The sequence below is a fragment of the Sorex fumeus genome, unplaced genomic scaffold, assembly GCF_029834395.1.
Source record: "Sorex fumeus unplaced genomic scaffold, SorFum_2.1 ptg000005l, whole genome shotgun sequence".
In the NCBI taxonomy this organism is placed as follows: domain Eukaryota; kingdom Metazoa; phylum Chordata; class Mammalia; order Eulipotyphla; family Soricidae; genus Sorex; species Sorex fumeus.
Window position 1 is genome coordinate 6,915,828 of NW_026606062.1, and position 27,870 is coordinate 6,943,697.

Below are 27,870 nucleotides of genomic sequence, written 5' to 3' on the forward strand. Positions count from 1 at the left end.
TTCTGGCAGCATTTATACTTTTGTCCCTAGATTTCTTACACTTTTCTGCAGGTTTATTTATAGGAACATGGTATCGTTATGCTGCTCATATGAGGACAAGATGACAGTTACCAGAGAGGAAGGAAGTGGAGGCAGATCAGAATAAGGGATGGATGATGTGGGTAGAGCAGGGGTGGGTGGGATCTTGTTGTAGCACAAACAGGCTGACTTGTAGTGCTGTATGCCTGAGATGTACACAATGTTATAAACTAGTACCACCTTCATACCAGATAAAGCTATTTATATTTTTAAATTTCTATTGTAGCCAAGGAACACGGTTACAATAGTGTCAACGTTTATGGTTTTGCTATGTAAAGTTAATGCACCTTCAGTGATGTGGATGGAAAGGGAAATGTAGTTGGGAATAAGCAAAATATTAAAAGGAAGATAATGATTCTGTGAAAATTTGAGTGTGAGTATCAAATGAATATTTTAAACTTTACACACATATCTCTAACAAATAGGATATAGGAAAAATCCCCTAACTGACTTTTCAGAGGTAAAATTTCTCAGCCCAGCATGTCTGAGGTCATCCTAATCCATACTCAGTTTTGAAGAACCACGTGTGCAGTCACTGAAACTTGTCACACTCCACATTTTTTGGGGAAAAAATATTGGCCACAGGGATAACAGAGGAATAAGGAGTTTACCTTGGGTGTGGCTGAACTAGGTTACATCCCCAGCACCTCTTGTGATCCCCTGACTTCCGCCAAGAGTGATCCCTGAGCGCCACTGAGTGTGGCCTCAAAGCAGAACAAAACAAAACAACCTGTGCTGATTATGCAGTGAACTATGGAGAGAGGAGATTGTGGAGATCAATATGATTTATTGAAGTGAAGAAAAAAGCATATGAGCATTTCGAGGTATATTCTACAATGGGCAAACTTTGCCCATGGCAAAACTCTCAACCAACTCAGAATAAATAGGAACTTTCTCAATATCCATGTATAGACAGAAGAGACCAACTCTCATTTGTGGAATAATCATCAAACTTACTAAAGATACTGAATTCTTTTCTATGATATGAAAAGGCAAAGTCAAACCATTTCTCTCTAGAACTGTATTTAAATTTCTAACTTCTGCTAAAAGAAAGTAATAGATGTTTAAAAGGGAATTAAATAAGGTATTTTACTTATATCATTTGTAATTATATTATTTATATGGGGCTGGAGTGATAACACAGCAGGTAGGGTTGTTTGCCTTGCACTGTGGCTGACCCCAGCAACCCGGGTTCAATTCCTCCACCCCTCTCAGAGAGCCCAGCAAGCTACCAAGAGTATCTCGCCCTCACAGCAAAGCCTGGCAAGCTCCCCGTGACATATTCGATATGCCAAACACAGTAACAACAAGTCTCACAATGGAGATGTTACTGGGCCCGCTCGAGCAAATTGATGAACAACGGGAGGACAGCGACAGTATTATTTATAATGACCCACTCTTTTCTATAAAATACAAAGTAATCCTATAATGCTTCACAGAGACTTCTAGCAAAAGTTAGGATAATTAAAAACATATGGTTAAAGAAAAACCATGGTTGATATTTTTCAAAGATAACTGTTCTCAGACAATAGTAATAAATACTTAAAAATCAACAATATCATTTAAGATAACTCAATATTGTATGTATTCCAGTGCTCACCAAATATAGGGTTATTGTGAGCCCTATTAAAATATAACTGTTATTCTTATAGAAATTAATTTATTTCATAAAGACACATGTGAAACTAAAAATGACCTACATTAAATCAAAACAATCTTTTCCTAGTTAAGGTCAAGATTTCCAGTCAATGATGGTAGTTAAACGAATATCTTATTGTTGGAAAGGTATGCAATGAGATCAGTCATACAGATTAGAAAATCCAAAAATGCAAACCCCACACTTACATTGTAATTGATTTAAAAAAATTTTTATCAACTTAAATTAGACAAATATTCTTGAATAACACATTAAAGTTATGAACCATAAATATTACAGGGGTCGGGCACTTGCCTTGAGCACGGTGGATCCTGGTTCAGTCCCGGGCACTGCAGAACCAGTGAGCACTGTCAAGAGTGATCCCTAAGCCCAGAGCCAGCAATAAGCCCGGAGCTCTCCCGAGTGTGGCCTTAACCCCCACTCCTAAAATTTCCCCCATTAGTGAATTTGGTTTTTATCAAAATCAAAAATGTGTCTTCATCAAAATCTATGGTTTGACAGGCAAACTATGGGAACTGGGAGAAAATACTCATAATCCATCTATCAAACAAAATACTTCTTTCCGTGATTTATGTTGAATGCCTACATATCAGTATGTAAAAGGTAGTAATAATAGTAGTAATAGTGATAATAACAATAATATTTGGGGGGCCAGAGTGACAGTACAGAAGAGAGGGTATTTGCCTCACACGCGGACAACTCAGGTTTGATCCCCGGCATCCCATAAGTCCCCCAAGCACCTCCAGGAGTAATTCCTGAGTGCAGAGCCAGGAGTATCGCCTGAGCATCGCTGGGTGTGACCCAAAAAGAAAAAAAAAACAATAATACTGACCGGAGAGATAGTAAAATGGGTAGGGCATTTACCTTGTACACAGCCGTCCTGGGTTCGATTCTTATCCCTTCTGGTCCCTCAAGCACTGCCAGGTGTGATTTCCTGAGTGCAGAGAGCGAGGAGTAATCCCTGAGCATCACCAGGTGTGGCCCCAAAACAAAACCAAAAAACAATAACATGATGATATAAAGGGGCCAAAGACTCAAACAGACACACACACACACACACACACACACACACACACGCACACACAATTTCCAGTAAGCTCTTGAATGTATTCACTATTAAAGTCATTAAAGAAATGCAAACTAAAACAATGTGATCTCACGTTGCACCTGTGATAATCACAAAATAAGTGAGAAGCGCGGTACTCTCACCGCCTGCGTTTGGTGGTCTGGGGCCACTTCCCTCACCCAGATGGCTGATGGCAAAGGACAGATGGAGGAGGAAACAAGGGCCAGGGTGGTTGGTGATCAGTTGAAATTTATTCCAGACTCATCTCCCTCTGCCTCCTTCCAGTCTCACCCACTCCCATATTCCTCTTCCTGTACCCACTCTTACAGCCTTAGTTATAGAGCAAAATCATGGGGGGTTGGGGTAGCAATTACACATAGGTGTGTTTGTACAATCAACAGAGGTAAAGTCCTTCCCTTGGGGAAGCTTTTTCTAGTACAAATTCTCATCCAGCAAGGTGGCCTGCCTAAGGGCGAAATACCATCTAGGGGTGCATTTCTCCTTTCCTTAGTCCAATAACTTTTTTTTTTTTGCTTTTTGGGTCACACCTGGCGATGCACAGGGGTTACTCCTGGCTCTGCACTCAGGAGTTACTCCTGGCAGTGCTCAGGGAACCATATGGGACACTGGGAATCGAACCCAGTTCAGCCGCGTGCAAGGCAAACGCCCTACCCACTGTGCTATCTCTCCAGCCCCCTAATAACCATTTAAACATTCGTCTTAATTCTATTTCGTAATAATATTAGTCATTTTGTGTGGACACAGTAAGAGATATATTAAGCTTATAGGGTGGCTCTCCAGGAGACATCTTGCTATAGGTTCCAGACTACAGTCCTCAGGCCAGATTCACAAAATCACAAATCACAAATCATCCTGTTATTCGTCGATTGCCTCGAGCAGGCCCCGGTAACGTCTCCTTCATCCTAGCCCTGAGATTATATTCAGGCCAGATTCATTTCATTTTCATTTCATTTAATCATCCTGTTATTCGTCGATTGCCTCGAGCAGGCCCCAGTAACATCTCCTTTATCCTGGCCCTGAGGTTATATTCAAGGCTCTTTAGGAGAATGAGATCCATCATTGTTACTGGTATTTGGCATATTTGGTACGCCATGGGGAGTTTGCCAGACTCTGCCCTGTGGGCAGGCTACATTCTCGATACCCCGCAAGTTTGTCCAAAGTAGGAATGAGATAATAAGATGTCATAAAAAGATGTCCTGATAAGATGTTGCGTGGCCGCGTATGCGGCCGCGCGGTTCCAGAAACTGGATTTTATAGCCTCTGAGTCTTGGCCGTTGATGGGATTACACGGCGCCAGGGGGCCAGGTGGTGGGTGTGACCCCCGCCTACTGGAATTTGGAGGATCTGGGTGGAGGATGCTTGACTCCAATCCGACTAGGCTTGGAGATCTCGGCCCCGGAACCCGCGTGGATTTGTCCCTCTGCCAGATTAGTCCTTCCTAATCCCAGCAGGTCCTCAGGCCAGATTAGTCCTTCCTAATCCCAGCAGGTCCTTATCCAGTTGGTTCTCTTTGGATCATGAGAGAATTTGTCCACAATTATGCTTTCAATTTATAGTTAAGTATTTTGGCGCTTGGTCTGTCCTGTTTTGATGCCAGGGTAGCTCACAGCTTGCCCTGGGTCCATCCAGTTGCTTCATCGGGAACCTGCTTTTGGGGTACTAGGAACTGAGGACAACTGAGGTTTAAGTTGAGCAAATATGACAGATGCCCAGGAGTGAATATTATACAAAGTCAGTGAACTCCCAAGTTTGAAAGGCATGCCACTAACTGTCTTTCTGTGTCTACACAAGAAGGACATTGCTCTAAAGTAAACTATGCAAAGGACATAAGGTGATTTCCTGAGAAAAGCAATCTTTCACTTACAGATACAAAATCCGGAGTGCTAGGAAGGATCTGACCTTACAAGTCACAGGGTCTGATTTGGGGATATAGGTGAATAATAGGTAGGGGAAGCAGAGCACAGAGGAGAAGTCAAAGATAAACACTGAGGAATGGGAGTGCCTCGGGAGCACTGTGGTGGGTGTCACCCAAAAAAACTAAGCTCCCTGCAGCGAGGGAGAAAGGACAAACCAATGTTACCCTACAGCACCTAAGATGACTTATGCTAAAAAGGCTCTTCAAAGACTCGTTGGTCTCAAAATTCCCTCCCATCTACCCTCCCTTGTCTCTGTGTCGTGGTGGCCTGACTCTGGTGCTTGCACATGGCTTGCTGTGGTGCTCGGAGCGGGTGGGCTGCGTGGCTCTTCGGGCTGGCTGCAGTGCTCACTGAGGTTTGCAGTCCTGCAGCTGGGGAACTCGCGCACACACTCAGTCGTGGGGCACGGTTATGGGGGTGGTGCTCACTAGGGTCCCTGTCTGCTCACACATGCTCCCCAGGGCTCTCCCTGGGGCTTGCACATATTGTTTTTCTCATAGTTGTGGTCTGCGTGGTGGTTACACCCCTTTTTATGGCATTTTGTCGTATTTCCACACGCTTAGCTATGGCATTCTTTCTTTTTTGGTTTTGTGGCTATACCCAGTGATGCCTAGAGGTTACTTCTGGCTCTATGCACTCAGAAACTGCTGGTGTTGCTCAGGGAACCTATGGGGTGCCAGGATTGAACCCGAGACAACTGTGTGCAAGGCAAACGACTTCCCCACTCTGTTGTCACTCTGGCCCTCACATTTAAAAATTCTTATCAATGGGGGCTGTGGCAATAGCACAGTGGGTAGGGCATTTGCCTTGCACACGGCCGACCCAAGTTCAATTCCCAGCATCCCATATGGTCCCCCGAGCCCTGCCAGGAGTAATTTCTGAGTGCATGAGCCAGGAGCAACCCCTGTGCATCACCGGGTGTGACCCAAAAAGCCAAAAAAAAATTCTTATCAGTGATGTCTTAAATTGTTGTTTCTGCTTCACATTTGCCTCCCTATTTTCAGGAACTCTGATGATTCTTATTTTGCTCCACTTGAACTCATTCCACAGTTCTCTGGCATGCGGTTCATTTCTTTACAGACTGATTTCCACCTTCTGTTGTTTCTTAGCAGTTTCCTCCTCACCTTAAAGCTCAGCTGCTGTTAATCTGCCAATCAGCACATCTGTTGACATATATATATATATATATATATATATATATATATATAGCACAGCGGGTAGGGCGTTCGCCTTGCACGCAGCCAACATGGCCGACCCGAGTTCGATTCCTCCGCCCCTCTCGGAGAGCCCGGCAAGCTACCGAGAGTATTCGATATGCCAGACACAGTAACAACAAAGTCTCCAATGGAGACGTTACTGGGCCCGCTCGAGCAAATCGATGATCAACGGGAGGGCCTTTACCTTTACCTTTTACCCTGCTCTTCATTTCTCACATTTCTGACTATAGTAGTTTTTCATTTCAATTCTTCTATTTTCTAGTGCTTTGCTGACTATCTCTGTCATTGTTTCTTGGAGCTTGTTGAACATCATCATCATGTCGCTGAAGACCCTGTCTGAGGATTTACTGGCGTTGTTTATGTCTTCAGTAATATTGTGTTTCACTCACTGAGCTTAGTGGGCTTTTACTTGCTTTCCACCATTGGTTTTCGAGTGCTTTTGCTGTGCTAGGGGGAAAGGATTTCTCTCTTTCTTATCTATCCCTCGTTACCGGATAACAGTGAGCAGTGTGTCATTTGTTATGTAGGTCAGTGTGTGGCTCTCCAGGAGCTGTGGTGTGGGCTGCTGGGATCTGGCCAGAGGTCAGGGCACTGCTTCCTGCTTTAGATTAGCTGGTGATGTCAGTTAGAGGCAGCCAGAGAGAGAGAGAGAGAGAGAGAGAGAGAGAGAGAGAGAGAGAGAGGTACAAGAGAGAATATAGGCTTCTCTGGAGCAGAAAAAGCAGAGGATGGCTCTTGGGAGAAGGTTATACACTCTTTCTCCAAATTGTCTTGGCCTGCAGTTTTCTGTGTACATGATAGTGAATCAGGGCATTGCACAGGGCAAGTTTGGAGTCTACTGTTTTCATTCCTCTGTTTATTCTATTTTGGTTTTGTATGAATTAAATTTTTTAATTTAATCAGTTAAAAATAAAAAACATGTGTCAGTTTCATGAAGGTTTTCTTACTGTGATCTTGATTAGAACAGAATGGAATAAACTTTAATTCATGAAGTCTTACTGTCCAAGTTTTATTCAACTTTATTTTTGCTTATGGTTTCTATGTCATGTCTTTGCTTTCTACTTAAAAGTTTTTTTTTATCATATTTACATATAAATAGGTAGGTAGATAGTCTCCTTATAGTCTTTCTTTGCCTATAAACTATTACAGCCTTCACAAGCTTCCCAGAATCATTTTGCTTTCTTTTGAGTTAATTCATAAAGTCTTACTGTCCAAGTTTTATTCAACTTTATTTTTGCTTATGGTTTCTATGTCATGTCTTTGCTTTCTACTTAAAAGTTTTTTTTTTATCATATTTACATATAAATAGGTAGGTAGATAGTCTCCTTATAGTCTTTCTTTGCCTATAAACTATTACAGCCTTCTCAAGCTTCCCAGAATCATTTTGCTTGCTTTTGAGTCATATCAAGCTGTGCTCTGTCCTTATTTCTGGCTCTAGGATCCACTTCTGGTGATGCCTGGGAAACTTATGCAATGCTAGGGGGGTCTAACCGGGGCCACTGTCTCAAGGGAAGGGCTTTATCCCCTGTACTATCCTTCCTGCCCCAGAATAAGTTTGTTGTTGTTGTATTAATTTATTTGCATAAAGTTGTTCACAACAATTCTTTTATTTATTTATTTATTTTTTGCTTTTTGGGTCACACCCTACGATGCACAGGAGTTACTCCTGGCTCATGCACTCAGGAATTACTCCTGGCGGTGCTCGGGGGACCATATGGGACGCTGGGAATCGAACCCGGGTCAGCTGCGTGCACGGCAAACGCCCTTCCCGCTGTGCAGTCACTCCAGCCCCCACAATTCTTTACATTCAACATTTCAGCACCAGTCCTACCACCATTGCACCTTCTCACCACCATTATTTTGAATTTTCCCACCACCATCCAAGCTTTTCCCAGAGGCAGATGCTAAAAATAATTTATTTTGTGTTGCTTGTTATGCATAGTATGAGATGTTGTGTGACTACGCACTCCTGGAATTCTAGGATATATATTTTTTTAAATATGTGGGGTCTAGAGGCATTTCTGTGGCATGCTGCTGTCTTCCAAGATTTATTTGTGAGTCTCTGAATCAAGCGTTAATGCGCTTAAATGGTGCCCCACAAGCAGTTTCTTGAGCGTGACAGCCAGGGAACCAACCGGAAAAGTGGGGAGACGCGAGGGGAGGTCACCCATCCCTAACTCCATGAAGCCTGGAGTTTTCAATCACTGGTCCCACATACCTGGGTTATGCAGCAGATTCATTCTCATGTGTGGGGGGGCTCAGATGAGCCTGTGAAGGTTGGCTCTGAGCATGGCGGCAATTGGGTTCTGGAGGTTTGCAGCTGCCGGAGTTCATTGGGGCAGGTGGAGGGACACACCGCCCCCCCCCCCCCCAAAGGTGCCCTGGTGAAATCAGACTGGCACAGGGTTGGGAGACTTTTCTGTAGCGTGCTGTTCTCTCCCAAGATTCATTTGTGAGTCTCTGAATCATGGCCATTTGTGCACTTAAACAAACTGCTTTTGGCATCTTTTGAGGTTTATTTATGGGTCTCTGAAGCAAGGCCCATAAATGAGCCGCAGGTAGTCTGTGGGCATGACTCCCACATACCTAACTTTTGGCCATTTAATTTCTCGGGAAACTTGGTCCCAAGTTTTTGGGGTCCGGCACAGCAGCAATTTTGGGGTATCGGGAAGCCTGAAGACAGCATCAGGCTGCTGATGCACTTGCTCCACTGTGTGGCACTGTGCCACTTTTTTTTTTAATTGAAATGGCATAGCATTCCAAAGGCTGTAATTTTTAGGTGTTTCTGGTTGAGAACTAGCGTGTGCATTCCCTCTCCAAACCGACAACCTCCCTCCCACATCTCGGAACCTTGTTAATGGTTTTCTCCTGGTGTCCTTCTTCCTAGCATACTCTCAGAAAACCAGGACACAGACAACATACCTCTCTTAGCAGATAGATTAAGAAATACATTCAAAGCAAACAAGACGAGGATTGCATTTGCCATAACGAAGACATTTCCTTTCCTTGAAACTCTTCGTGACAATGAACTCATCACCGAAAACATTTATAAAGTAAGTGAAGAATTCCGTGTCATGATATACTTCTGCTGGCTCCAATCTAGGTTTTGCTTTGATATCCTGAACCAAAAAGTCAGGTCGCAGCTAGCCAATTGAGCAGTCTCTTATAGGGGGTGGGTAGGTTGGGGTAGCGGGGAGAGCTTTCAAGTATTGTTCAAAGTGTAGAGGTTTAAGTGTTGGTCAAAGGAGAGGAAAAGCATGTTCCATCTAAGATAGCCCTGCGTTGGGGTCCCATGGTGCCCAGTGTACTTGAGGTGAATAGCTCTGGAAACTGGCTGAGTCTAAGGTGTGTGCCCCACTAACAGGCCATTATTTCTATAGTGTACAACTATTTGCTCCATCCATGAATCATTTCTTCCAGGATTTCAGACACCGTTGCATTAACCAGGAATTAGAAGGACTTTCTAATACTTGAGTTAATTGGGAAGAAATGTTTTCTCTACTTTCCCAGTCAGTTTTTTCCTCCCCCCAACAGCCCCCACCCCAGGCTCAAATTTGTGCTTTGTTTCATCAGTAGGGTTGAAATTACATAGATTCAAGTCTTATTTTGGCCTCAATTTTACGAAGCGGCTGGGTGGCAGGGGCAAGGAGGTTAAGACAAATATCATTCCACTTCCCTGAGTCCCTGCAGGAAGTCCTAGTCAGCTGACTTGGCAGAGATGGTGATGTGGAAGGAGCGATTCTTGGCCAACTGCTCCTGCCATTCAATGTCAGGACCCAAGTATATCATTGCGCAGGGCCTGAATTTCCAGGGGGAATTACCCAACAGGGCTAGATGGTCTCAAGGTCTGAGTCCAGAGGTGCTTGGGCAAGTATGTTGTGCTGGGGGTTGAACTTATGTTAGTCACATGCAAGGCATGCACCTAACTCCTCTATGACCTCTCCAGCCCAAACATCTGGGCCTTTAAGGACTACATCTTTAACTTTGAGCCCACTTTTTCTCTCCACATTTCTTCTTTTTTGTTACTGTAGCACTGTAGTACTGTCCTCTCGTTGTTCACCGATTTGCTCGAGCAGGCACCAATAACGTCTCCATTTGGGAGACTTGTTGTTACTGTTTTTGGCATATTGAATATGCCAAGGGGAGCTTGCCAGGTTCTGCCATGTGGGCGGAATACTCTCGATAGCTTGCTGGGCTCTTCGAGAGGGAAGGAGGAATCGAATCCAGGTCAGCTGTGTGCAAGGCAAATGCCCTACCTGCTGTGCTGTCGCTCTATGCTTTTTTTGGTCACATATAATGTAAATGTAGGTAAAGAAATAGATTCACAGCAGGTATTTTTTCAGCAATTTTATTATAGATAAGAACTTGAAGATGTATGTTCTTGTACAAAGATTACTGAGTGGTCGTTTAAAATGTGGCCATAAATACTTGCCACAGAACTACCATATTTTTAACAAAACGTTTCATTATGAAAGAATTCCCTGCTGGTTGGAAGTTACAAGTATGTGGAGGCGAAGGGCAGTTAGGAGAGGGGATCAGTATGACAATAATAGTTAGAAATGATCACTCTGGACAAGAACTGAATGTTGAAAGCAGGTAGAGTGGTATGATAATCTTTTGGTATCTGTATTGCAAGCCATAAGGCCCCAAAAGAGAGACAGACAGACAGAGAGTAAAAGGAACAGAGAGAGAGAGAGAGAAAAGAAAAGTACCTGCCATAGAGGCAGGCAGGTGATGGAGGAGGGGAGGGAAACTGGGAACATTGGTGGTAGGAAATGTACTCTGGTAACGGAATGGGTGTTGGAATGGTGTATGACTGAAACTAATCATGAACAACTTTTCAACTGTGTATCTCACTGTGATTCAGCGAAAGAAAACAAGGAAGGAAGAAAGAATTCTCCGTCACATCTTTAAGAAGGGTAATTTTAAGGAGGAAAAATTTGTTATGCATAGGAATACATAGAAATTCTATAACTTGACCTGAGAAGGTCATGGCTGCTTCTCCTGGAAGGAAGCATAAGATGAGGCTCCCATAACCACACCACTGGACTTCATACCAGGGGTGCCCCAGAGGGTGGAGGTGATCGGTGAACATTAACAATTATTTTCTTGAACTCATCTGTAACTTATGCATCTGTATTTCTGTCTACTCAATCAATGTATTTCTTTAAGGAACTTCAAAGTAATGAAAAGAAGGGTGTTGGTGCATTTCAAGTGGTGTACTGTGCTCTGCAAGCCGTGGAGGAGAAGTTTCACCCTCAGCATCTGAATATATTGTTCAATGAAGTCCACCGGACTGTATATCCCAACTTACAGCCCGTTTTTGAAACCTTAAAAAATGGTAATGAGCTTCATTTCCTACTTTGCTGTCCAGGGTCAATTTGTTTGGACAAGTATGGGATGAGCTCCCAGCCAATGCCACACACTGCTGGGTAGCCGGGGCTAGCAGTGAACAAAACACATGTCCCTGGGAGGGCCAGGGGTTAAGCCCCAGACACCAGCATGGATAGCCACAGAACAGAACCAACCTCCTCCCCAAAAACCTATTTCTCTGCCAGGGACTAATTTTGGTGCTATCTAAAACTAGGAATTCTTTTTTTTTGAACAGTAGTATTCCTCGGCCACATTCCTGGTTTTATTTATTTATTTATTATTAGTGAAACACCATGAGGTACAGTTATAGACTTACAAATTTTTGTGCTTGGGTTTCAGTTATACAATGATCAAGTACCCTTCCCTCCACCAGCGCCCATTCTCCACCACCATGGGTCCCAGCATCCCTCCCACCCTCCATCCCTCCCATCCCACCCTGCCTCTGTGGCAGGGCATTTCCTTTTGTTCTCTCTCTCTCTCTCTCTCTCTTTCTCTCTCTGCTTTTGGGTCCTGTGGTTTGCAAGAGAGGCATTGAGTAGCAATCATGTTTGGTCTATAGTCTACTTTCAGCATGATTCTCCCATCCTGGGAGGATCCTCCCAGCACCCTTTATTTTCCTGAAATGACCATCACTTCTGTTTCTTAATGGTACTCAATTAAGAGAATGATTGAATGTTTGAATTGATGTGTATGTGTATATTCATATACCTGCTTGTGATAGTGTATACTCATATACATATAAAAAGACATTTCCCACCCACCACCATTGTCCTCCATTTCCCCACCCCCCCACCCCCAGCCTCCATCTGTGGGAGGTGCTTTCTTTCTTGCTCTCTCTCTCTCCTTTTCCTTTTGTGCATTATGGTTTGCAATACAGGTGCTAAGAGCTCATGGTGTTTGTTCAGGGCATTCGATATTTTTATTGGGACAGCGAGGCTGGAGTAGCTTTTCGATTGGGTGAAAACCTTGGGGTGTGGATGTGACTGCCAAGGCTTCTGGAAGTACAGGGAGGTGGGGGAAGGTGGCCCATCCTGACCCCAGGAAAGCCTGGAGATTTCAGTCACAAAACCCACATACCAAAATTTTCAGCAAATTGTATCTTGGTGAGGTTTGTCCTAAGACAGTGGAGTCAGGCCCGGGGTCTGGCCGCGATTTTGGACTGTGGAAGCCAGCGACTGCTGAGGGCTCTGCTTGGCTGGGGACAGGCCAACCTGTCCCCCCTCCAATTTATCCCAGTCTCTTCAGCCATGAGTGGGTCCAAGCTTAACCACAGCTTTTGATCTCTTTCGAGATTTATTTATGGGCCTCTAAAGCAAGGCTGGCAGTAGAGCTTACAGCATGGTGCTGAGTTGGTTCGTGGGGGTGACTGCCGTGCTTCCATGAATATTGGAAAGTAGGGGGAAGTAGCCCACCCCAACTCAGAAAAATCCTGGCGATTTCAGTCACAAAACCCACATACCAGAATTTTCAATAGATTATATCTTGGTGAGGTCCATCCTGAATTGGTGGAGTCCAGGCCCGGGGTATGGCAGTGATTTTGTGTTGTGGAAGCAAGTGGCTGCCGAGGGCTCTGCATTCACCCCACAGGTACAGGTTGACCTGCTGGCAGCACCGCACCCCCATCCTTCACTCTTTTCCGTGTTAATTTTTTATTGAAGCACCGTCATTTACAGTAATATCAAAGTGATTATTTTATAGCTACAGAGCCCTCTCCAGTGATTCCCGAGCCCTCCAGCATTATCTGAGGGTCCCGTCCTGCTCCACCCTTAGCTCCGGGTTCAACCATCCATATGGCTCAGGATTTGTTCCATTGGGAATTGTCTATTCCTTCCTCTGTTTAGACTCTGCATCTAAAATACTTTCCAGCGGAAGACAGTTTGGCTCCAATGAAGATGTTCCATTCTGGAATCAAGGAACCTCCTGGGGGCAGTGTTTGCACCCCACCTCCTTGGCCTTTTATGGGGGGGATCGGGGACTTTGGCCCTGTTGTTCTTTTTTGGATCTTTCCTTCAGTTTCACCAGGATGCATCTGGCTCTTGGGGTGCCAAAGCCTACAAGGTTCCTGCACTCCCATCCACCAAACCCTTGGTCCCTCACCAAGTCCAAGTGGCCTCATGCCCCAGGAGGGCTGCTCCAGCCCCTCCACCTGCACCCCGCTTCCCTGCAGAGACCCAGCCTGAGGCCTGTGGGCTTGTGTTTTCCTCATATATCTTAGGCACCTCCTCCATGCAGGGCCCTGGGCTGGGGTCCTGGCCCCACTGCTTGGCACTCCTAGGGGTCTCCTGGTCTTGGGGGGGTCTCATATCCCCTCCAGTGTGGTGTGCTCCCCTGCTTGGAACATCAAGGGTCCTTCATTTTTCTGAGAGCAGCCCCTTGGGAGGCCTGTCCAGCACCTGTTGCTGTCCATTGGCTTGTGCCCCCTGTCTAGCGTCCATTTAAAGAGGCTGGTCTTGGGGCCGGAGCGATAGCACAGAGGGGAGGGCATTTGCCTTGCACGCAGCAGACCCAGGTTCAATCCCCAGCATCCCATATGGTCCCCCGAGCACCTCCAGGGGTAATTCCTGAGCTCAGAGACAGGAGTAATCTCTGAGCATCGCTGGGTGTGACCCAAAGAGCATAAATAAGTAAATAAAAATAAAGAGGCTGGGCTTGCTCCCAGGTGCAGAGGCCCTCCGAAGCTGAAGGCCCTCTTTGGGAAACCCCTTCTGCACCCCTTCTCTCAAGCCTGGCTCCTCACCTTCCCACTGTTCCTTTGTCCTTGCCTATGTGTGAGCCTTTTTGGGTGGGGGGAGCAGGAACCCCCACCTTGGACATTCTGTGTTCTGTTCCCCCCACCAGTCCAGGGTTCTCGGGGGAACTTACCAGGAGAAGGGGGACCTTCTGAGCTGAATGGTTGCGCTGTAGTTCCTGAATGGTACTGAGAGGGCCGAGCCCATCTCCATGCAGGTCTAACCGCCTTCTCTCCGCAGAGATCCAGAAGATCACCTGCTTGCAAGACGGCAGCGAGCAAGATGCACTGGTGGGGTCTGCTGGCTCTCTCAGCCTGGAGCAAGGTGACTGCATCCCAGGGGTGCTCGGCCTCTCAGAGGAAAGCAAGGAAGGGTTTCCGAGAGCAGATTGTGTGTCGGGAAGAACACTGGAGAGCTTAGGAGAAGGGGGTGGGTGGGTGGGCTTGTCAGAGTGTCTAACTCTGACAACTCTCCCCTCACCCAAACGCAGGAACAGGAGCCCCATAGTTCGTCCAGCAGATTAAGGGGATTGGCCTCCTGCGTTACTGTGACTCAGAACGTTCCCTTTGGGGGAGAGAGTAGGAAGCTGTGCAGATCAGAGACCTGTGGGTGCCAAGAGACACCCTTGGTGGGGCTGAGGGGACCATGTTCCCTGGGCTGTGGGCCGGCCATTCTATCAGAGAGCAGAGGGGAGGTGGAGAGAAGGGAGGTGGGGAAGAGGATAGAGGAGAAAGGGCTGAGGACCCCGCTGAACACCCATTCTTTTTTTTTTTATCTATTTAATTTTTTAAAATTTTTTTATTAGTGAGACACCACGAGGTACAGTTGGAGACTTACAAATTTTTGTGCTTGGGTTTCAATTATACAATGATCAAATACCCATCCCTCCACCAGTGCCCATTTCCCACCACCACGGATCCCAGTATGCCTCCCACCTCCCATCCTCCCTATCCCACCCTGCCTCTGTGGCAGGGCATTCCCTTTTGTTCTCTCTCTCCTTTTGGGTGTTGTGGTCTTCAAAAGAGGCATTGAGTGGCAATCATGTTTGGTCTATAGTCTACTTTCAGCATGCTTCTCCCATCCTGGGAGGATCCTCCCAACACCCTTTATTTGATGCTCCCTTCTCTATCTGAGCTCCCTTTTACCCTAGCATGTGTGGCTGGCCTCCAAGCCATGGAGCAAAATTCCTGGTACTAATCTTGGCCATTCTTGGGTGTTAGTCTCCTATTTTGTTACTTTATTGAACACCCATTCTTAAGGCCCACTGCAGGGATGTACCCTCTGGCATTTCTTGGCAGCCCCCTCAGCCTGCCCAAATTTTTTCAACCCGATGTGAAGTATGGGGGTATGGCGGGGGGGCAGCGGGGAGATCGCGGGCCCCACCTGGGGGTTTGGGGTCTGTCTGCTAGAGTCAGGGGGGACTTCCCACGTCCCGGCATTCTCTGTCCTCTCCAGCACCTGGAGAAACCTCCCACTCCTACGTTAGGATAAAGGGATGATGGTGGGTGACCCGGCTCATCTTCAATGTCTGAGACAAACCAGTGCTCCTCCCGCCCTCTCTTGCAGGAACTGTTGAAAATTTGCAAGAATGCCTGATATCAGCCTCACAAAATGCTGACACTTCTAATGGTCTGTGCTAGACTCCCTTCTGGGACGTGCTTGATGTGGGGGGCGGGGGGGGGGGGGGGAGTGCGGCTGCCCTGTGGATCCCTCAGGAGTCTTCGTCTTCGTCTTCGTACCTGCACCGTCTCCAGGCTCAGGGACTGGAGGGCAGCGTCTTGTCCTCCGATGCCTGGGACCGAAACTGCTCACGCTTCCCATCCCACGCTGGCTGCCAGCTCCAGCTCCTGACTGCCCGGCGGGTGGGGCTTGCCCACGTGCTGTCTTCACAGTTCTTATCTTTGCCTTTTATTGCTTGGGAGCCTTGTCCAGTATGGCCAGCGCTGCTGCTGGGGATCTTGGGACGTGGTGAGCTGTGAGGCAGGTCACCTTCCCGCCTATCCTTCCCATGGGGCCATCCATGCCCTTGTGGCTTCCCTACAAACTCTCACTCATCATCCCTGGGTCAGGGGTCCAGAAGCAGCTTTAAAACACCAGGCACACCTCCAGTAACTCCTTTTGGTCTGTTGACAACCAAGAACTACTATTTCCATCTGTTGGCTTTCTAAAAATTCAGGATGCTCAGAATAATGATATTAGGAGATTCGTTAAAAATATTTTTAAAAAGAGATTTAAAAAATGATAGGAATAGAGTTCCCCTATGATCCAGCAATACGACTTCTTGGTATCTATCCCCAAACTCAAACACAATTATTTTTCATACTCTTTTCATTTTTTTTTCTTTTTGGGTCACACCCAATGATACACAGGGCTTACTCCTGGCTCTGCACTCAGGAATTCCTCCTGGCGGTGCTCAGGGGACCATATGGGATGCTGGGATTCGAACCCAGGTTGACCACCTGCAAGGCAAACGCCCTACCCGCTGTGCTATCGCTCCAGCCCCCATACTCTTTTCATTTTATTAAGGATGAATCTTTCTGTTTTTTTCCATAACACCAATTTTATTCATACAACAAAAATGTATGTACATAGACACATTTAAGTAATGTGGTGAAAGCAATGTTATGTGGAAGATGTTTTCAGAGTTAGTGGAAACAGGAGAAATCTAACACAGACTTACATAAGTTTGAACTAAGTTGGCACCCATTTACACTTTGTCCAGTTCTCCACATATGTAAAATTTGATAGTTGTATTCATAAGCATTTTAAAAACCCAGACACATTAATTGCAAAGGATATGTGCACACATATGTTTATCGTCACCCCCTTAGCACAGCAGCCAAGGTATGGAAACAACCCAAACACCCAGCTACAGATGAATGGATCCAGAAGTTGTTGTGTATAGACAGAGCAGCATACTATGCAGCCCCCAAAAAGAACCTAATCGTGCAATTTGAAACAGCATGGGTAGGGCTAAGGATAGCATGCTGAATGAAGTCAGTCAGAAGGAAAGGAACTGATACAGAATTATTTCTCTTATATGTGGGACTTAAAGATATACAGAAAGGTAACAGCAAAGGTCCAAAGGCAATATAATGGGAGAATTGATCCACACAATTATGTTGGGGGTACAGGGAAGGGAGGGGTCCTTGGAGTCCTTGAGAGAGGATATCCACTGATGATGGGTGAAGTGTTGGAGTTATATGCATGAAAAACCATTTTTAATAGCATTGTAAACTCAGAATCTCAATAAAATTTTTTTAAAAAACTAAATTATAAATGATTTAATTTTCTGAGCAGTCACTGTTTCCCAGAGAGTGAGACAAGTAAGAATTTATTAACTTCTAATATCTCCCAGAGATGATATAGCATCCCCAGTTCTCAGAGAGGGAAAAAAAACAGCCTACAGAGTTTGGTTGCTCCTGCCAAGGTCACCCAGTCCTGAATTAGAGTTGATCCGGGCAGTTAGGAATGCTGGAGCAGGAATTTGGGTTGCCCACACCCCGATTCCAAGCTTGCTCTGTGATCTTGGGGAAGTTCCTCCCGTCTCTGTCTCTCAGATGTGTCATTTAATGGAATTGACAATAAAATCTACAAGTCAGGGTGTTGGATTTTCACTGAGTTATTGCATGGGAAGCATTTACAGCCAAACGTAATCCTTCATTGGTGTTCAGTACTTTTGATATTATCACTACATTTCATTGTCATCATGTTTTGGTATCTGTTCCCAGAATCAACACTTTGTTTTGTTTTTTTATTTCTCCTTTTAAATTTCAAAAACTTTTTGTATTGATTGAGGTTCTGTGATTTACAATACTGTTTATGATAGGTTTTCATGCATACAGTATCCAAAACCACAGCCCCCACGAGGGTCCATTTCTCTCAACTCCCCATCACCTCACCCCGTCCCGTACCCTGGTAAGCTCAGTTGAGCCAAAGCGTTTAACCATTTCAGTAAATGCTGTGATTTTCCTCCACCAACATCCATTGTGGATCGATTGATTCCTCAGGCAGGAGGAACAGTGTTTAAGCAACACTTGATCACTATATCTCTTAATGATAAGGAAAGAGAAACTAAGGCCCGCAGGATGCCTTTTCTTACAACACCTGAGTCTACACTAGATTTTACATCCTCTTTCCATAACTCTCCTTTTCACATGAGTAACAAAGAACCGTCTCTGGAAACCTTTGGCACAGCGAAAAACTCTTACTGTGATATAGCTGCCAGTTGGAATGTGTTGCTTAAGAAGAAACGTTCTAAATTAGTGATATGTTTTATTTTTGTTTTATTCTCACTTGTTTTAATTTCAAAGGAACATATGAGGAAAAATTAATTTCTTGGAATGACCGCAAAATGAATGAAAGGAACATCCTGGTACCCTTTTCTTTGCTAGACAATAACTACATATTCTTAGAGCAAAGAATTTCTCAACCTCAGCACAATTAACATTTTATTTTATTTTTTTACTACTATTATTTTTTATTTTTTAATTTTTTTTATTAGCGAAACACCATGAGATACAGTTGTAGACTTACAAACTTTCGTGCTGGGGTTTCAGTCATACAATGATCAAGTACCTATCCCTCCACCAATGCCCATTCCCCACCACCAATGATCTTGGTAGCCCTCCCACCCCCACACCCCATCTTCCCCCACCCCACCTCTGTGGCAGGGCATTCCCATTAGTGATATGTTTTAAAAACACAATGCCAGCAAATCATGTTTAGTCAAAACATTAACTTTTAGAAAGTTCTTTTTAAAACATGCATGGATCCATCATTTTAATAATTCATCTACTAGTGCCACATCTTCTGATATGTGCAGAAAGGGAGCAGAGAATTCAGTGTGTGTATGCATACATGTGTGCGCGCTCACACACACACACACACATACACACACACACACACACACTTGCAGGGCCTGGGAAGACGAGACAGTGAAGTTCTTTGCTTTGTAACTTACAGTGTGGGTCAGGGAAAACCCGACCGGGAAATTGAATCCCAGTTCATCTCAGTATTGAGGGCAGGTGAATTTTTAGAGAAAATGTTTCATCTGCAACCCCAGTGACACACGGCCAGTGTAGAGAGACCCTCAGTTTGATCCTGCAGTCTTTTGTGCATGGGCCAAGAGAGGGCTGTGTCTCATGGTCATGCCTACACCCAGGATGCAGCCACAGAGGCACCGTGGATGGGTACCTGGACGGGGTACAAAATATACCCCCAAGCTCCAGCCTTATATGAACAGATAGTTTGATTAGATGACTTAAGTTTGGGTGTTTCATTAAAATTTTATTGATTTGCCATCCATTTTCTGGACTAGGTAAACTTCAGTAGTTCAGCTGCATGTTAAAAAAAAATTCTCTATGGGGGCTGGAGAGATAGCACAGCGGGTACGGCGTTTGCCTTGCACACGGCCAACCCGGGTTCGATTCTCAACATCCCATATGGTCCCCTGAGCACCGCCAGGAGTAACTCCTGAGTGCAGAGCCAGGAGTAATCTCTGTGCATCGCCAGGTGTGACCCAAAAAGAAAAAAAAAACTATGTGCATAGAGAATTACTCGTTATTCGTTATTACCAAAGAAAGTTCTTTGATGAAAATGGCATTGAATGAGAAAAAAAACATCCAGTTGCACTGGAAAATGTTTTATACCTAGTTAAACAGGACCGAGGCTGGTGGGAAAGGGTAGGGCTAGATGGACTGAGAGGAGAAGTTCCCTGTGGGTGCAGAGGGCATATGCTGGGCTGGGCTGTTCACCCTGGGACACTTGCCTTACCCTCCTCTGCTCTCCTCTGCCCTCCATCTCTGACCGTTGGATTCTGCAAACTTTCTTGCTGGTGCTCCTGGCTGCTGGCTCATTGTGGGGCTCTAAGGGGGGAATGCTAATGAGAGACTGGAGAGCAGAGCAGAGAAGAAGTGGGGTTTGCCCCCATTGCCGTTTCCAGCAGTTCCAGCCGTGGCTCACCTCCACGCTGTCTCGGCTCCCCATCATGTGGGTTGGCCATGGTCCAGTTTCCAGCCATGCAGTGACCCTGCCTCGGGGCTCAGTATGCTGCCCTCTCGCCGTGTCCTTTGGCTATTCTTTGTGTGGCTGTGCTGTTCCACTCCCCCTTCTCAGCTCGCCCAATGCCCTGTGTTAAAGTTCCTCTGCTTCAAAGCTCAACATGATTTGTGTTTTGCTGTTGGATCTTGATTGATGGAGGCAAAACCCAAATCTCTCTGAATCAAAACATGGTTTAGGTACAACCGTACATGCAAGCGGCTTCTTGGAGCACCTCCTGGACACAGGAGCATTGTGGGAAGGCACACCCGGTGGAGAGAGAAATGTGCTAGAAAATGTACAAGACAGTGATCATTGTGCCCAGGAGCCCGAGAGAGCAGGTAAGACAGACTGAACTTAATACAGGTGGGGAAGATGAGGAACCCTACCTAGACAGTGGCAAAGAAGGGAGTAAATGTGTTAAGGAGGCATCTGTTGAGAGGAAGGAGAAATCACACTGATACATGAGAATAAGGGTGGAACTTCAAGCATTGATTTTGTTTTGTTTTGTTTTGTTTTGTTTGGGGACTATGCTGGCAGTGCTCAGGGCTTACTCCTGGCTCTGCACTGAGGGATCACTCGTGGCAGGCTTGGGGGACCAGGTGGAGTGCCAGGGCTAGAACCTGGGTCACATGCAAGGTAAACGTCCTCCCCACTGTACTATGACTCCGACTTGAAGTTTGAGGTATTGCTGGGAGATACCTGAAGGAAAAGACCGAGACAGTGGGTGAAAGGTTGCAGAAACTTCTGATTGAAAGTGAAGCAAAAGTCAAAAGAGAGGGATAGAGTCATCCAAGAGTCAGTGAGGCTTTCTCCCAAGACGAGGATGGCCACCTAGACAGAGGTTCTAAGTGAAAACACAAGAGGGGAGACACGTGGAGAGGGTCTGTGAAATGCAGACGGGGTCAAGATGCTCTGTTGGGCCTTTTCACTGTGAGAGTTCTGCAAAGATGCCCTCCAGGTGATTAATGAAGATGCAAGAACAAAGATACCCAGCCCATTGTCCTGTGCAAAGCGAAGTTAATTCTTTTTATTATTATTATTATTTTTTTAATTTTTATTTTTATTAGTGAAACACCATGAGGTACAGTTGTAGATTTACAAATTTTTGTGCTTGGGTTTCGATTATACAATGATCAAATACCCATCCCTCCACCAGTGCTCATTTCCCACCACCATGGATCCAAGTACCCCTCCCACACCCATCCCCCCATCCCACCCTGCCTCTGTGGCAGGGCATTCCCTTTTGTTCTCTCTCTCCTCTTGGGCGTTGTGGTCTACAAAAGAGGCATTGAGTGGCAATCATGTTCAGTCCATAGTCTACTTTCAACATGCGTCTCCCCTCCTGGGAGGATCCTCCAAACACCCTTTATTGGTGCTCCCTCTCTATCTGAGCTGCCCTTTCCCCTAGAATGCCTGGCTTGCCTCTAAACTATAGAGTAATCCTCCTGGTACTGATCTCGGCTATTCTTGGGTATCCCCCAGATGAATGCAATCTTTCTATGTCTATCCCTCTCTTTCTGACTCATTTCGCTTAGCATGATACTTTCCATGTAGTACCACGCGAAATTAATTCTTACTTAGACAGGGTAGCCACCAAATTAGTTCCGTTTCTCTTGCTCATGGAGAGCAGGCCAGGACTGCCCCCATGAACTTATATTCTAGATCTTTTATTCCCTCTGAAAGCAAAAGTTTCCCTCTGTCCTCCGATTCTGACCCTCTCCCTCTCCCATGTTCACATCCATGCGGTCCGCAGAGCCTGGGGCATAGACTCCAGCTGCTTAGAACAGAGATGGGGTAGAAGTTGAGCTCTCCAATGGAGGGATGGGAAAATGCCCATGGAAAGATGCTTCGGGGATAGGAAATGAGGGAAAGTTGGGCTGGTGGGCACCAAATGAAGACGTACAGAGTGGGGCTGAAGCGGTAGTGCAGCAGGTAGGGCGTTTCCCTTGCACGTGGCTGACCGGGTTCGATTCCCAGCATCCCATATGGTCCCCGAACCACTGCCAGGAGTAATTCCTGAGTGTAGAGCTAGGTAACCTCTGTGTATCACCGAGTGTGATTAAAAAAAAAAAGAACACCAAAAAAGAAGTACAGAGCAAGTGATAGAGAGTTCAGGTAAATTATAGGCAACACAAACAGTGCCTGGCTGTAGGGTGAAGTGCACCAAAAACATGTGATGCTGCTGGCCACTATGTACATAAGGCACAATTTAATTTATGTAAATTTCTGAGCCACTGAAGATCAAGACTCTTAATGACAAGTATCAAGGTGACGAGTAATCAGCGTAAAATTAGTGCAGACATCACAAAGTGACTTCCAGGGTGTGGACACTATTTTCACTATTTGACCAAAGTGGCATTTCCCCCAATATGATTATATTTGCTAATTCAGCATTTCTTTATTTTCATTTTTTTAATTAAATTTTGCTTTTTTGGGGTCACACCCAGCGATGCATAGGGCTTACTTCTGGCTCTGCATTCAGGAATTACTCCTGGCGGTGCTCAGGGGACCATATGGGATGCTGGGAATCGAACCCAGGTCGGTAGTGTGCAAGGAAAGTGCCCTATTTGCTGTGCTATCGCTCCAGCCCCCTAATTCAGCATTTCGAATTTACACATTTTTCTTCAGACTATAATTGTCACTTTGATTTTTGATAAGGCCAAAAAATATCATTATCAAAGATTCAAGAGATAAACTTCACTTCCTTCCCCCAAGTATGTCATGAGAAGCACGTGTCATGATAAGGTTATTGAGGGGCTGAGGCATCCACTCCTTTTTGGGGAAACAAAATTTTTTCTATTTTATAATTTTATCTAGGAGAAGAGTTACACAAACATGCCATCCAAAGCAGTCCTTGCTTCGTAAGTCTGGTGGACATAAAGAAGGAAAAACCATCTTCCAGCTCCAAAGCAAGATGTAATCAGTCATCGGAAATAATAGGTAAGACTGAAAGAAAGTGCAGTTTGAGTCAGTTAAAGGTGGGACATGTCATCAGAGTCCATTGAGGCCGGAGGACTCAAGAGATCTTGCAAAAGGGACTCCTGAACTTAGGAAACTGGAAATTACTCCAGCCTGGAACTGTCAAGAGGCAGAGATGACGTATAAAATAAACTGTTTCCCATGGAAGCAAGGCAAGTCTGGGACATAGCAGTGAAGAGAGGGGCAAGACAGGAATTGGGGAGAAGACGGAGAAAGAAGCACATGACAAAGATGCAACAAGAAACTGTCTGCAGGAAGAGAAGTGCCAGATGGGGAAGTTGGCTGAGCCTGGAGGAAAGAGAGAAGGAGAATGAAAGAGATAGACTGAGGGCGGGAGTAGATGCTTAAGTGAGGACTAAGAAAGGAGGTAGGTTAAGGGTGGAATGGGAAGTCCTGAGGATGGAGGTAGGAGGTAGATGATGAGGGAAAGAGGGTAAAAGAGTGCCCAGGATTGGCAAAGCTGCTCACAGTACACGGGTTTCATTACATTTTGGGAGGGGTCTGGCGCACCCCAGGCGCAGAGCAGGTGCTTTGGCAGCGCAGACAGGTCTTCCCTGTTGGGGTTTCCTGGTCTGGGCTCCTCAGTCCCATGTGGAGGCCCTAAGGCATTTTGCTTTCCTACAGATCTCAGCAGTGACGATGAGCCCACTGACATCAGTGGCGGAGAAGAGACCCGAGAAGTCTCCACCTCGCCCCTGAAAAGGGGCATTGGTAAGGCCGGGAGCTCAGGGCTGGGCTCAAGAACCTGACTTGAGGTTCTTGTTTTACAAGTGTGTGCGTGGGGAGGGGGAGGCAGAGGGTAGGTAAGATAGAGAAGAGACCGTTATGACAATAATAGCTGGGAACAATCACGCTGGACAAGAGCTGAGGGTTAAAAGTAGGTAAGGGATAGGATAACCTTTCAGTATCAATATTGCAAACCACAGTGCCCAGCAAGAGACAGACAGACGGACAGACAGACAGAGACAGAGAAGAAAAGTGCCTGCCATAGAGGCAGGCAGGGGTTGGGGGTGGGGAGTGATGGGAAGGAACCTGGGGACACTGGTACTGGGAAGTGTCCACTGGTGGAGGAACAGGTGTTGGAACACTGTATGACTGAAATCCAATCATGAACAGCTTTGTAAGGGTCTATCTCACAAGGATTCAATAAAAAGGTTTTTTTAAATGGCAAATGGAATTATCAAATAATAAATGAATAAAAGTAAAAAAAAAAGAGAGAGGTTCTTGTCGTAACCAAGAGCAACCGTCCCCAGAGGCATCTCACTGTGAGCCACCCCGAGGGTGCCATTGGTTTATCCTGAAACTTATTTCACCTGGACTTTTGGGGAAATGCAGAAAGATAAGAAATTATTATGCATTTTAAATTCACAGTTTTTAATTAAAAATTTTATTTAGTCACATTTATTTAGTGGATTACAAAGTTACTCATGATTGGATTTCAGGCATGTGTTGTTCCAACACCAAGACCTCGGCTTCTCACCCACCTACCAGCCTGCCTCTAGGTCGGGCATTTTAAAATCAATTTTCGGCACTCTGGCTGACAGTACTGTTACAAATTGGGCTTCAGGCTAACACTTTATCCTCTCTCTGCCACCCCTTCTCCCACTGACTTCTTCTGTCAACCATCATTGTCGTGTTCTCTTCTCTGTCCTACTCCCCCAAGCTTATATTCGTATTAATGTTATGGGTGTATGTGTGTACACATGTATTAAATATGTGTATGTCTATATGTACTACATATTATACATGAATATATGTATTTATTGAAGGGGTCTATTAATTGAGGAGCCTACTCACCAGTATATGGGTTTATATGACACAAAATAATGCATTTTTAAAAACAACTAGGTATGATGGGATTGGCACGATAATACAGTGGGTAAGGGATTTGCCTTGCACGAAGCCAACCAGGGTTCAATTCCCAGCATCCCATATGGTCTCTTGAGCCCCATCAAGAGTGATCCCTGAGCACAGAGCCAGGAGTAAGCCCTGAGTTTCAAGTCCCAAATCACCCCCCAAAATAAAACTAGCTACTGTGCCTCTAGAGTTTCAAAATAATACCACTATAACTTTATAGAGAAAAGGCTAAATATTACTGTATTGGAAGTTCATATCGTCAACTAATTATAAACTTTGAACCCCGTCGAAAGGCATCCCACCCAAGTACCAGTGTCAGCAGAAATAAAGACTGCAGGTAAACTATTTTAAAGGTCAAGGATTGCTTTTGACGGAGTTCTTCAGCAAGTCATGATATACATAGAAAACTTTTTCCAAAACTCTTTGCCAAGAGTACTGTGGTTTGCTTTCACACCAATTCTGAGGGGTAAGCCGGAGAAGCATTGCTACCCTAGTGCTGCATGAGGAACCACAGCTCCACGGAGATTTCGAGGTCTTCTAGCAAATCTAGAGCATCTAAAGGGAAAGATGATGCCAGTGTCATAGATTATTATTTCTCTTAAAAGCTCTGAGCTGCAAATGGGTACCAAATGTATCAAATGTCCGAGCACTGAGACCAGAAATTTAGATGTGCACTCCCTGAAGAATGCAGCACGTTGGCCTTTCACTTGGGTCACGGTAGAAGCAGCTGTTCGTCCCCTGAAATGTTTGATGGTCTGAGCACAAGTTTCTTTCTCTGCCTGAGAGAGAGTTAAAAGGGTATATCAGGTTGGTAGGTGATGGAGGAGGTTCCCCATTTTCAAGACAAGTTCTCCAAGGTCTCCCCACATGAGAAAGGGCAGAGAAGATGGAAGTGTGGCATGACAGGAGGAGGTAGGAATCAGGAGAGAGATGAGCAGCAGAGCAAGGTTGTTATTTATCAGAGGAGACAGAAAGTGGGACCCCCACTCCCCTGCAAACAGGTGACTTAGAAACAATCCAGGTGAGGCCTGGATTTGCAAGGGTTTTTCTTTTTTCTTTCTTTTATTTCCCCCCAACTTAGTTTTGTTTTATTTTTGTTTTGGGCTCATACCTGGCTGTTCTCAGGGCTTACGCCTGGCTCTGTGTTCAGGAATAACTCCTATTTGACATGTAAGGAACCATAGTGGGTGCCGGGGATCAAGCCTGGGCCCTGGGCCAGGTTGCTGCAAGGCAAACGCTTTTCCCACTGTTTGATCCCTCCGTGCCTTTCCAAATTTTCTTCATAGGGAATTTTCTGATCGGTCATTTCCTTGCTCAAACACCAAGACCCCTAAAGAATCCTGTTCCTTCATGCATTCACAGTCCTCTTGGGTCTTTGAATTCAGACTCACCCAGTCAGCTTCATGGGCCTCTCCTGCCTCACATAATTCTGAGCTCTTATGAAATTTGTAAGACTTGGGCACAGATATTTTACTATGTTTTTATAGATGCCACAGATTTAAGAAAATCACCGGTATTCAGAATACGCCATTTCAAAAGAGGTAAGAGCCTATAAAGAATATTCCTGGTTGGAACCTGAGTCATAGTACAACCGGTAGACTGCTTGTCTTGCACTTGGCCGACCCAAGTTTGATCCCTGGCACCCCATATGGTTCCCGAGTCCTGCCAGGAGTGATACCTGAGGTAGGGGCAAGCCCTGAGTATCACCAAATGTGGCTCCCAAACAAAGACAGGCACCTCTTTCTGGTTATAAGTAGTATTTTCTACCAAAGATTCATTTTAATTCTTTGCTGCTTCAAAGTAGATTTTATTTAAGATGGCTTCTATTATCACTCTTCTGTTTACTTAGGTTAATAGTTGCAAGAAATAAGCCCAAAGAAGTCAATGAATGTCAAAATGGAATTTTACTTCCTCCACTCCCCTCCCTAAGCTCCGAATGGCTAGTGTTTTTGGAGGGGGAACCAAGAGTAGGGATGCATCCCACTGAGTCTGTCTTGGAGTTAGCCCAAGGGAGAAGCTGTCTTCTTCACTCTGTTTGCAGTCAGAATTTCCACTTTCCTGGGAGTAAAGCCCAGCAAAGGATAAAAAGGAACACAGATCCAACACAGATCTAACAACAGAGACAAAAAGAAACAAGGAAAGGAAATGGAGGTGGGGAGTCGGTAGATGGTTCAAAGGGGTGGAGTGCTAAGCTCAAACCCCGAATTCGATCACCAACACAGCATCCTCATCCCCTTCCCTGCCAAAGCACTGCATGGGGAGAGATGAAAGGGGTGGGGGAGAGAGAGAGTGAGAGAGAGAGAGAAAGAGAGAGCAGAGTGAAAAGTCAAGGAGGACTAACAGAGGACCAAAGCACTGCATGGAAAGAGATGAAAGGGGTGGGAGAGAGAGAGAGAGAGAGAGAGAGAGAGAGAGAGAGAGAGAGAGACAGAGAGAGACACAGAGAGAGAGAGAACAGAGTGAAAAGTCATGGAGGACCAACAGAGAAGCCCACCAGGACAAAGGGTTCTGGATCCCAGAATAAGTGATCTTTTGGGCCCATGAATACTAAAGGCAGAGAGCCATGACAAAAGTGGGTGACACTCTTGCCCTGGGTTATCAGGCCACCCCCACACCCCCTCTTATCCTCTGTTAGACACTGACATCCATTCTTGTTGCAGTGAGAAGAATTGAGAGTTTTTCAGGGTCCAGCGGGGATGAGGCCCCACAGATGTTTGATGCCATGGATGAAGGTAAGAACTGCCACCACCAGTCTCCAGGACAGCAACAGATCCTGTGTTCTGGCACACAGTGCCCTGAGCTTCCTCCAGTGCCAGGGAGACCGCCCCCACCCAACCCCGCCAAAAGAAAAGTGCAGGCATAGTTGAATAAGAATCGCTGAGAAGGGTCCTTGGGCCCTCTGAGTGCCAGACCCCCAAAAATGAAAGAAATGATT

General features: G+C 45.5%; 1 protein-coding gene across 3 annotated transcripts in view; it reads left to right on the forward strand.

Moving 5' to 3' along the window:
• LOC130030042 (nuclear body protein SP140-like) overlaps positions 1-27,870 on the forward strand; it is a 71,277-nt gene that overhangs the window by 5,349 nt on the left and 38,058 nt on the right. For all 3 annotated transcript variants that reach the window (XM_056121159.1, XM_056121139.1, XM_056121150.1), the window contains exons 2-10: positions 8,843-9,008; positions 11,128-11,296; positions 14,298-14,381; positions 15,624-15,686; positions 20,297-20,437; positions 22,917-23,039; positions 23,703-23,789; positions 26,423-26,476; positions 27,596-27,667. In XM_056121159.1, the coding sequence (XP_055977134.1) occupies positions 8,843-9,008; positions 11,128-11,296; positions 14,298-14,381; positions 15,624-15,686; positions 20,297-20,437; positions 22,917-23,039; positions 23,703-23,789; positions 26,423-26,476; positions 27,596-27,667 (959 nt within the window). The remainder of the gene's footprint in view (positions 1-8,842; positions 9,009-11,127; positions 11,297-14,297; positions 14,382-15,623; positions 15,687-20,296; positions 20,438-22,916; positions 23,040-23,702; positions 23,790-26,422; positions 26,477-27,595; positions 27,668-27,870) is intronic.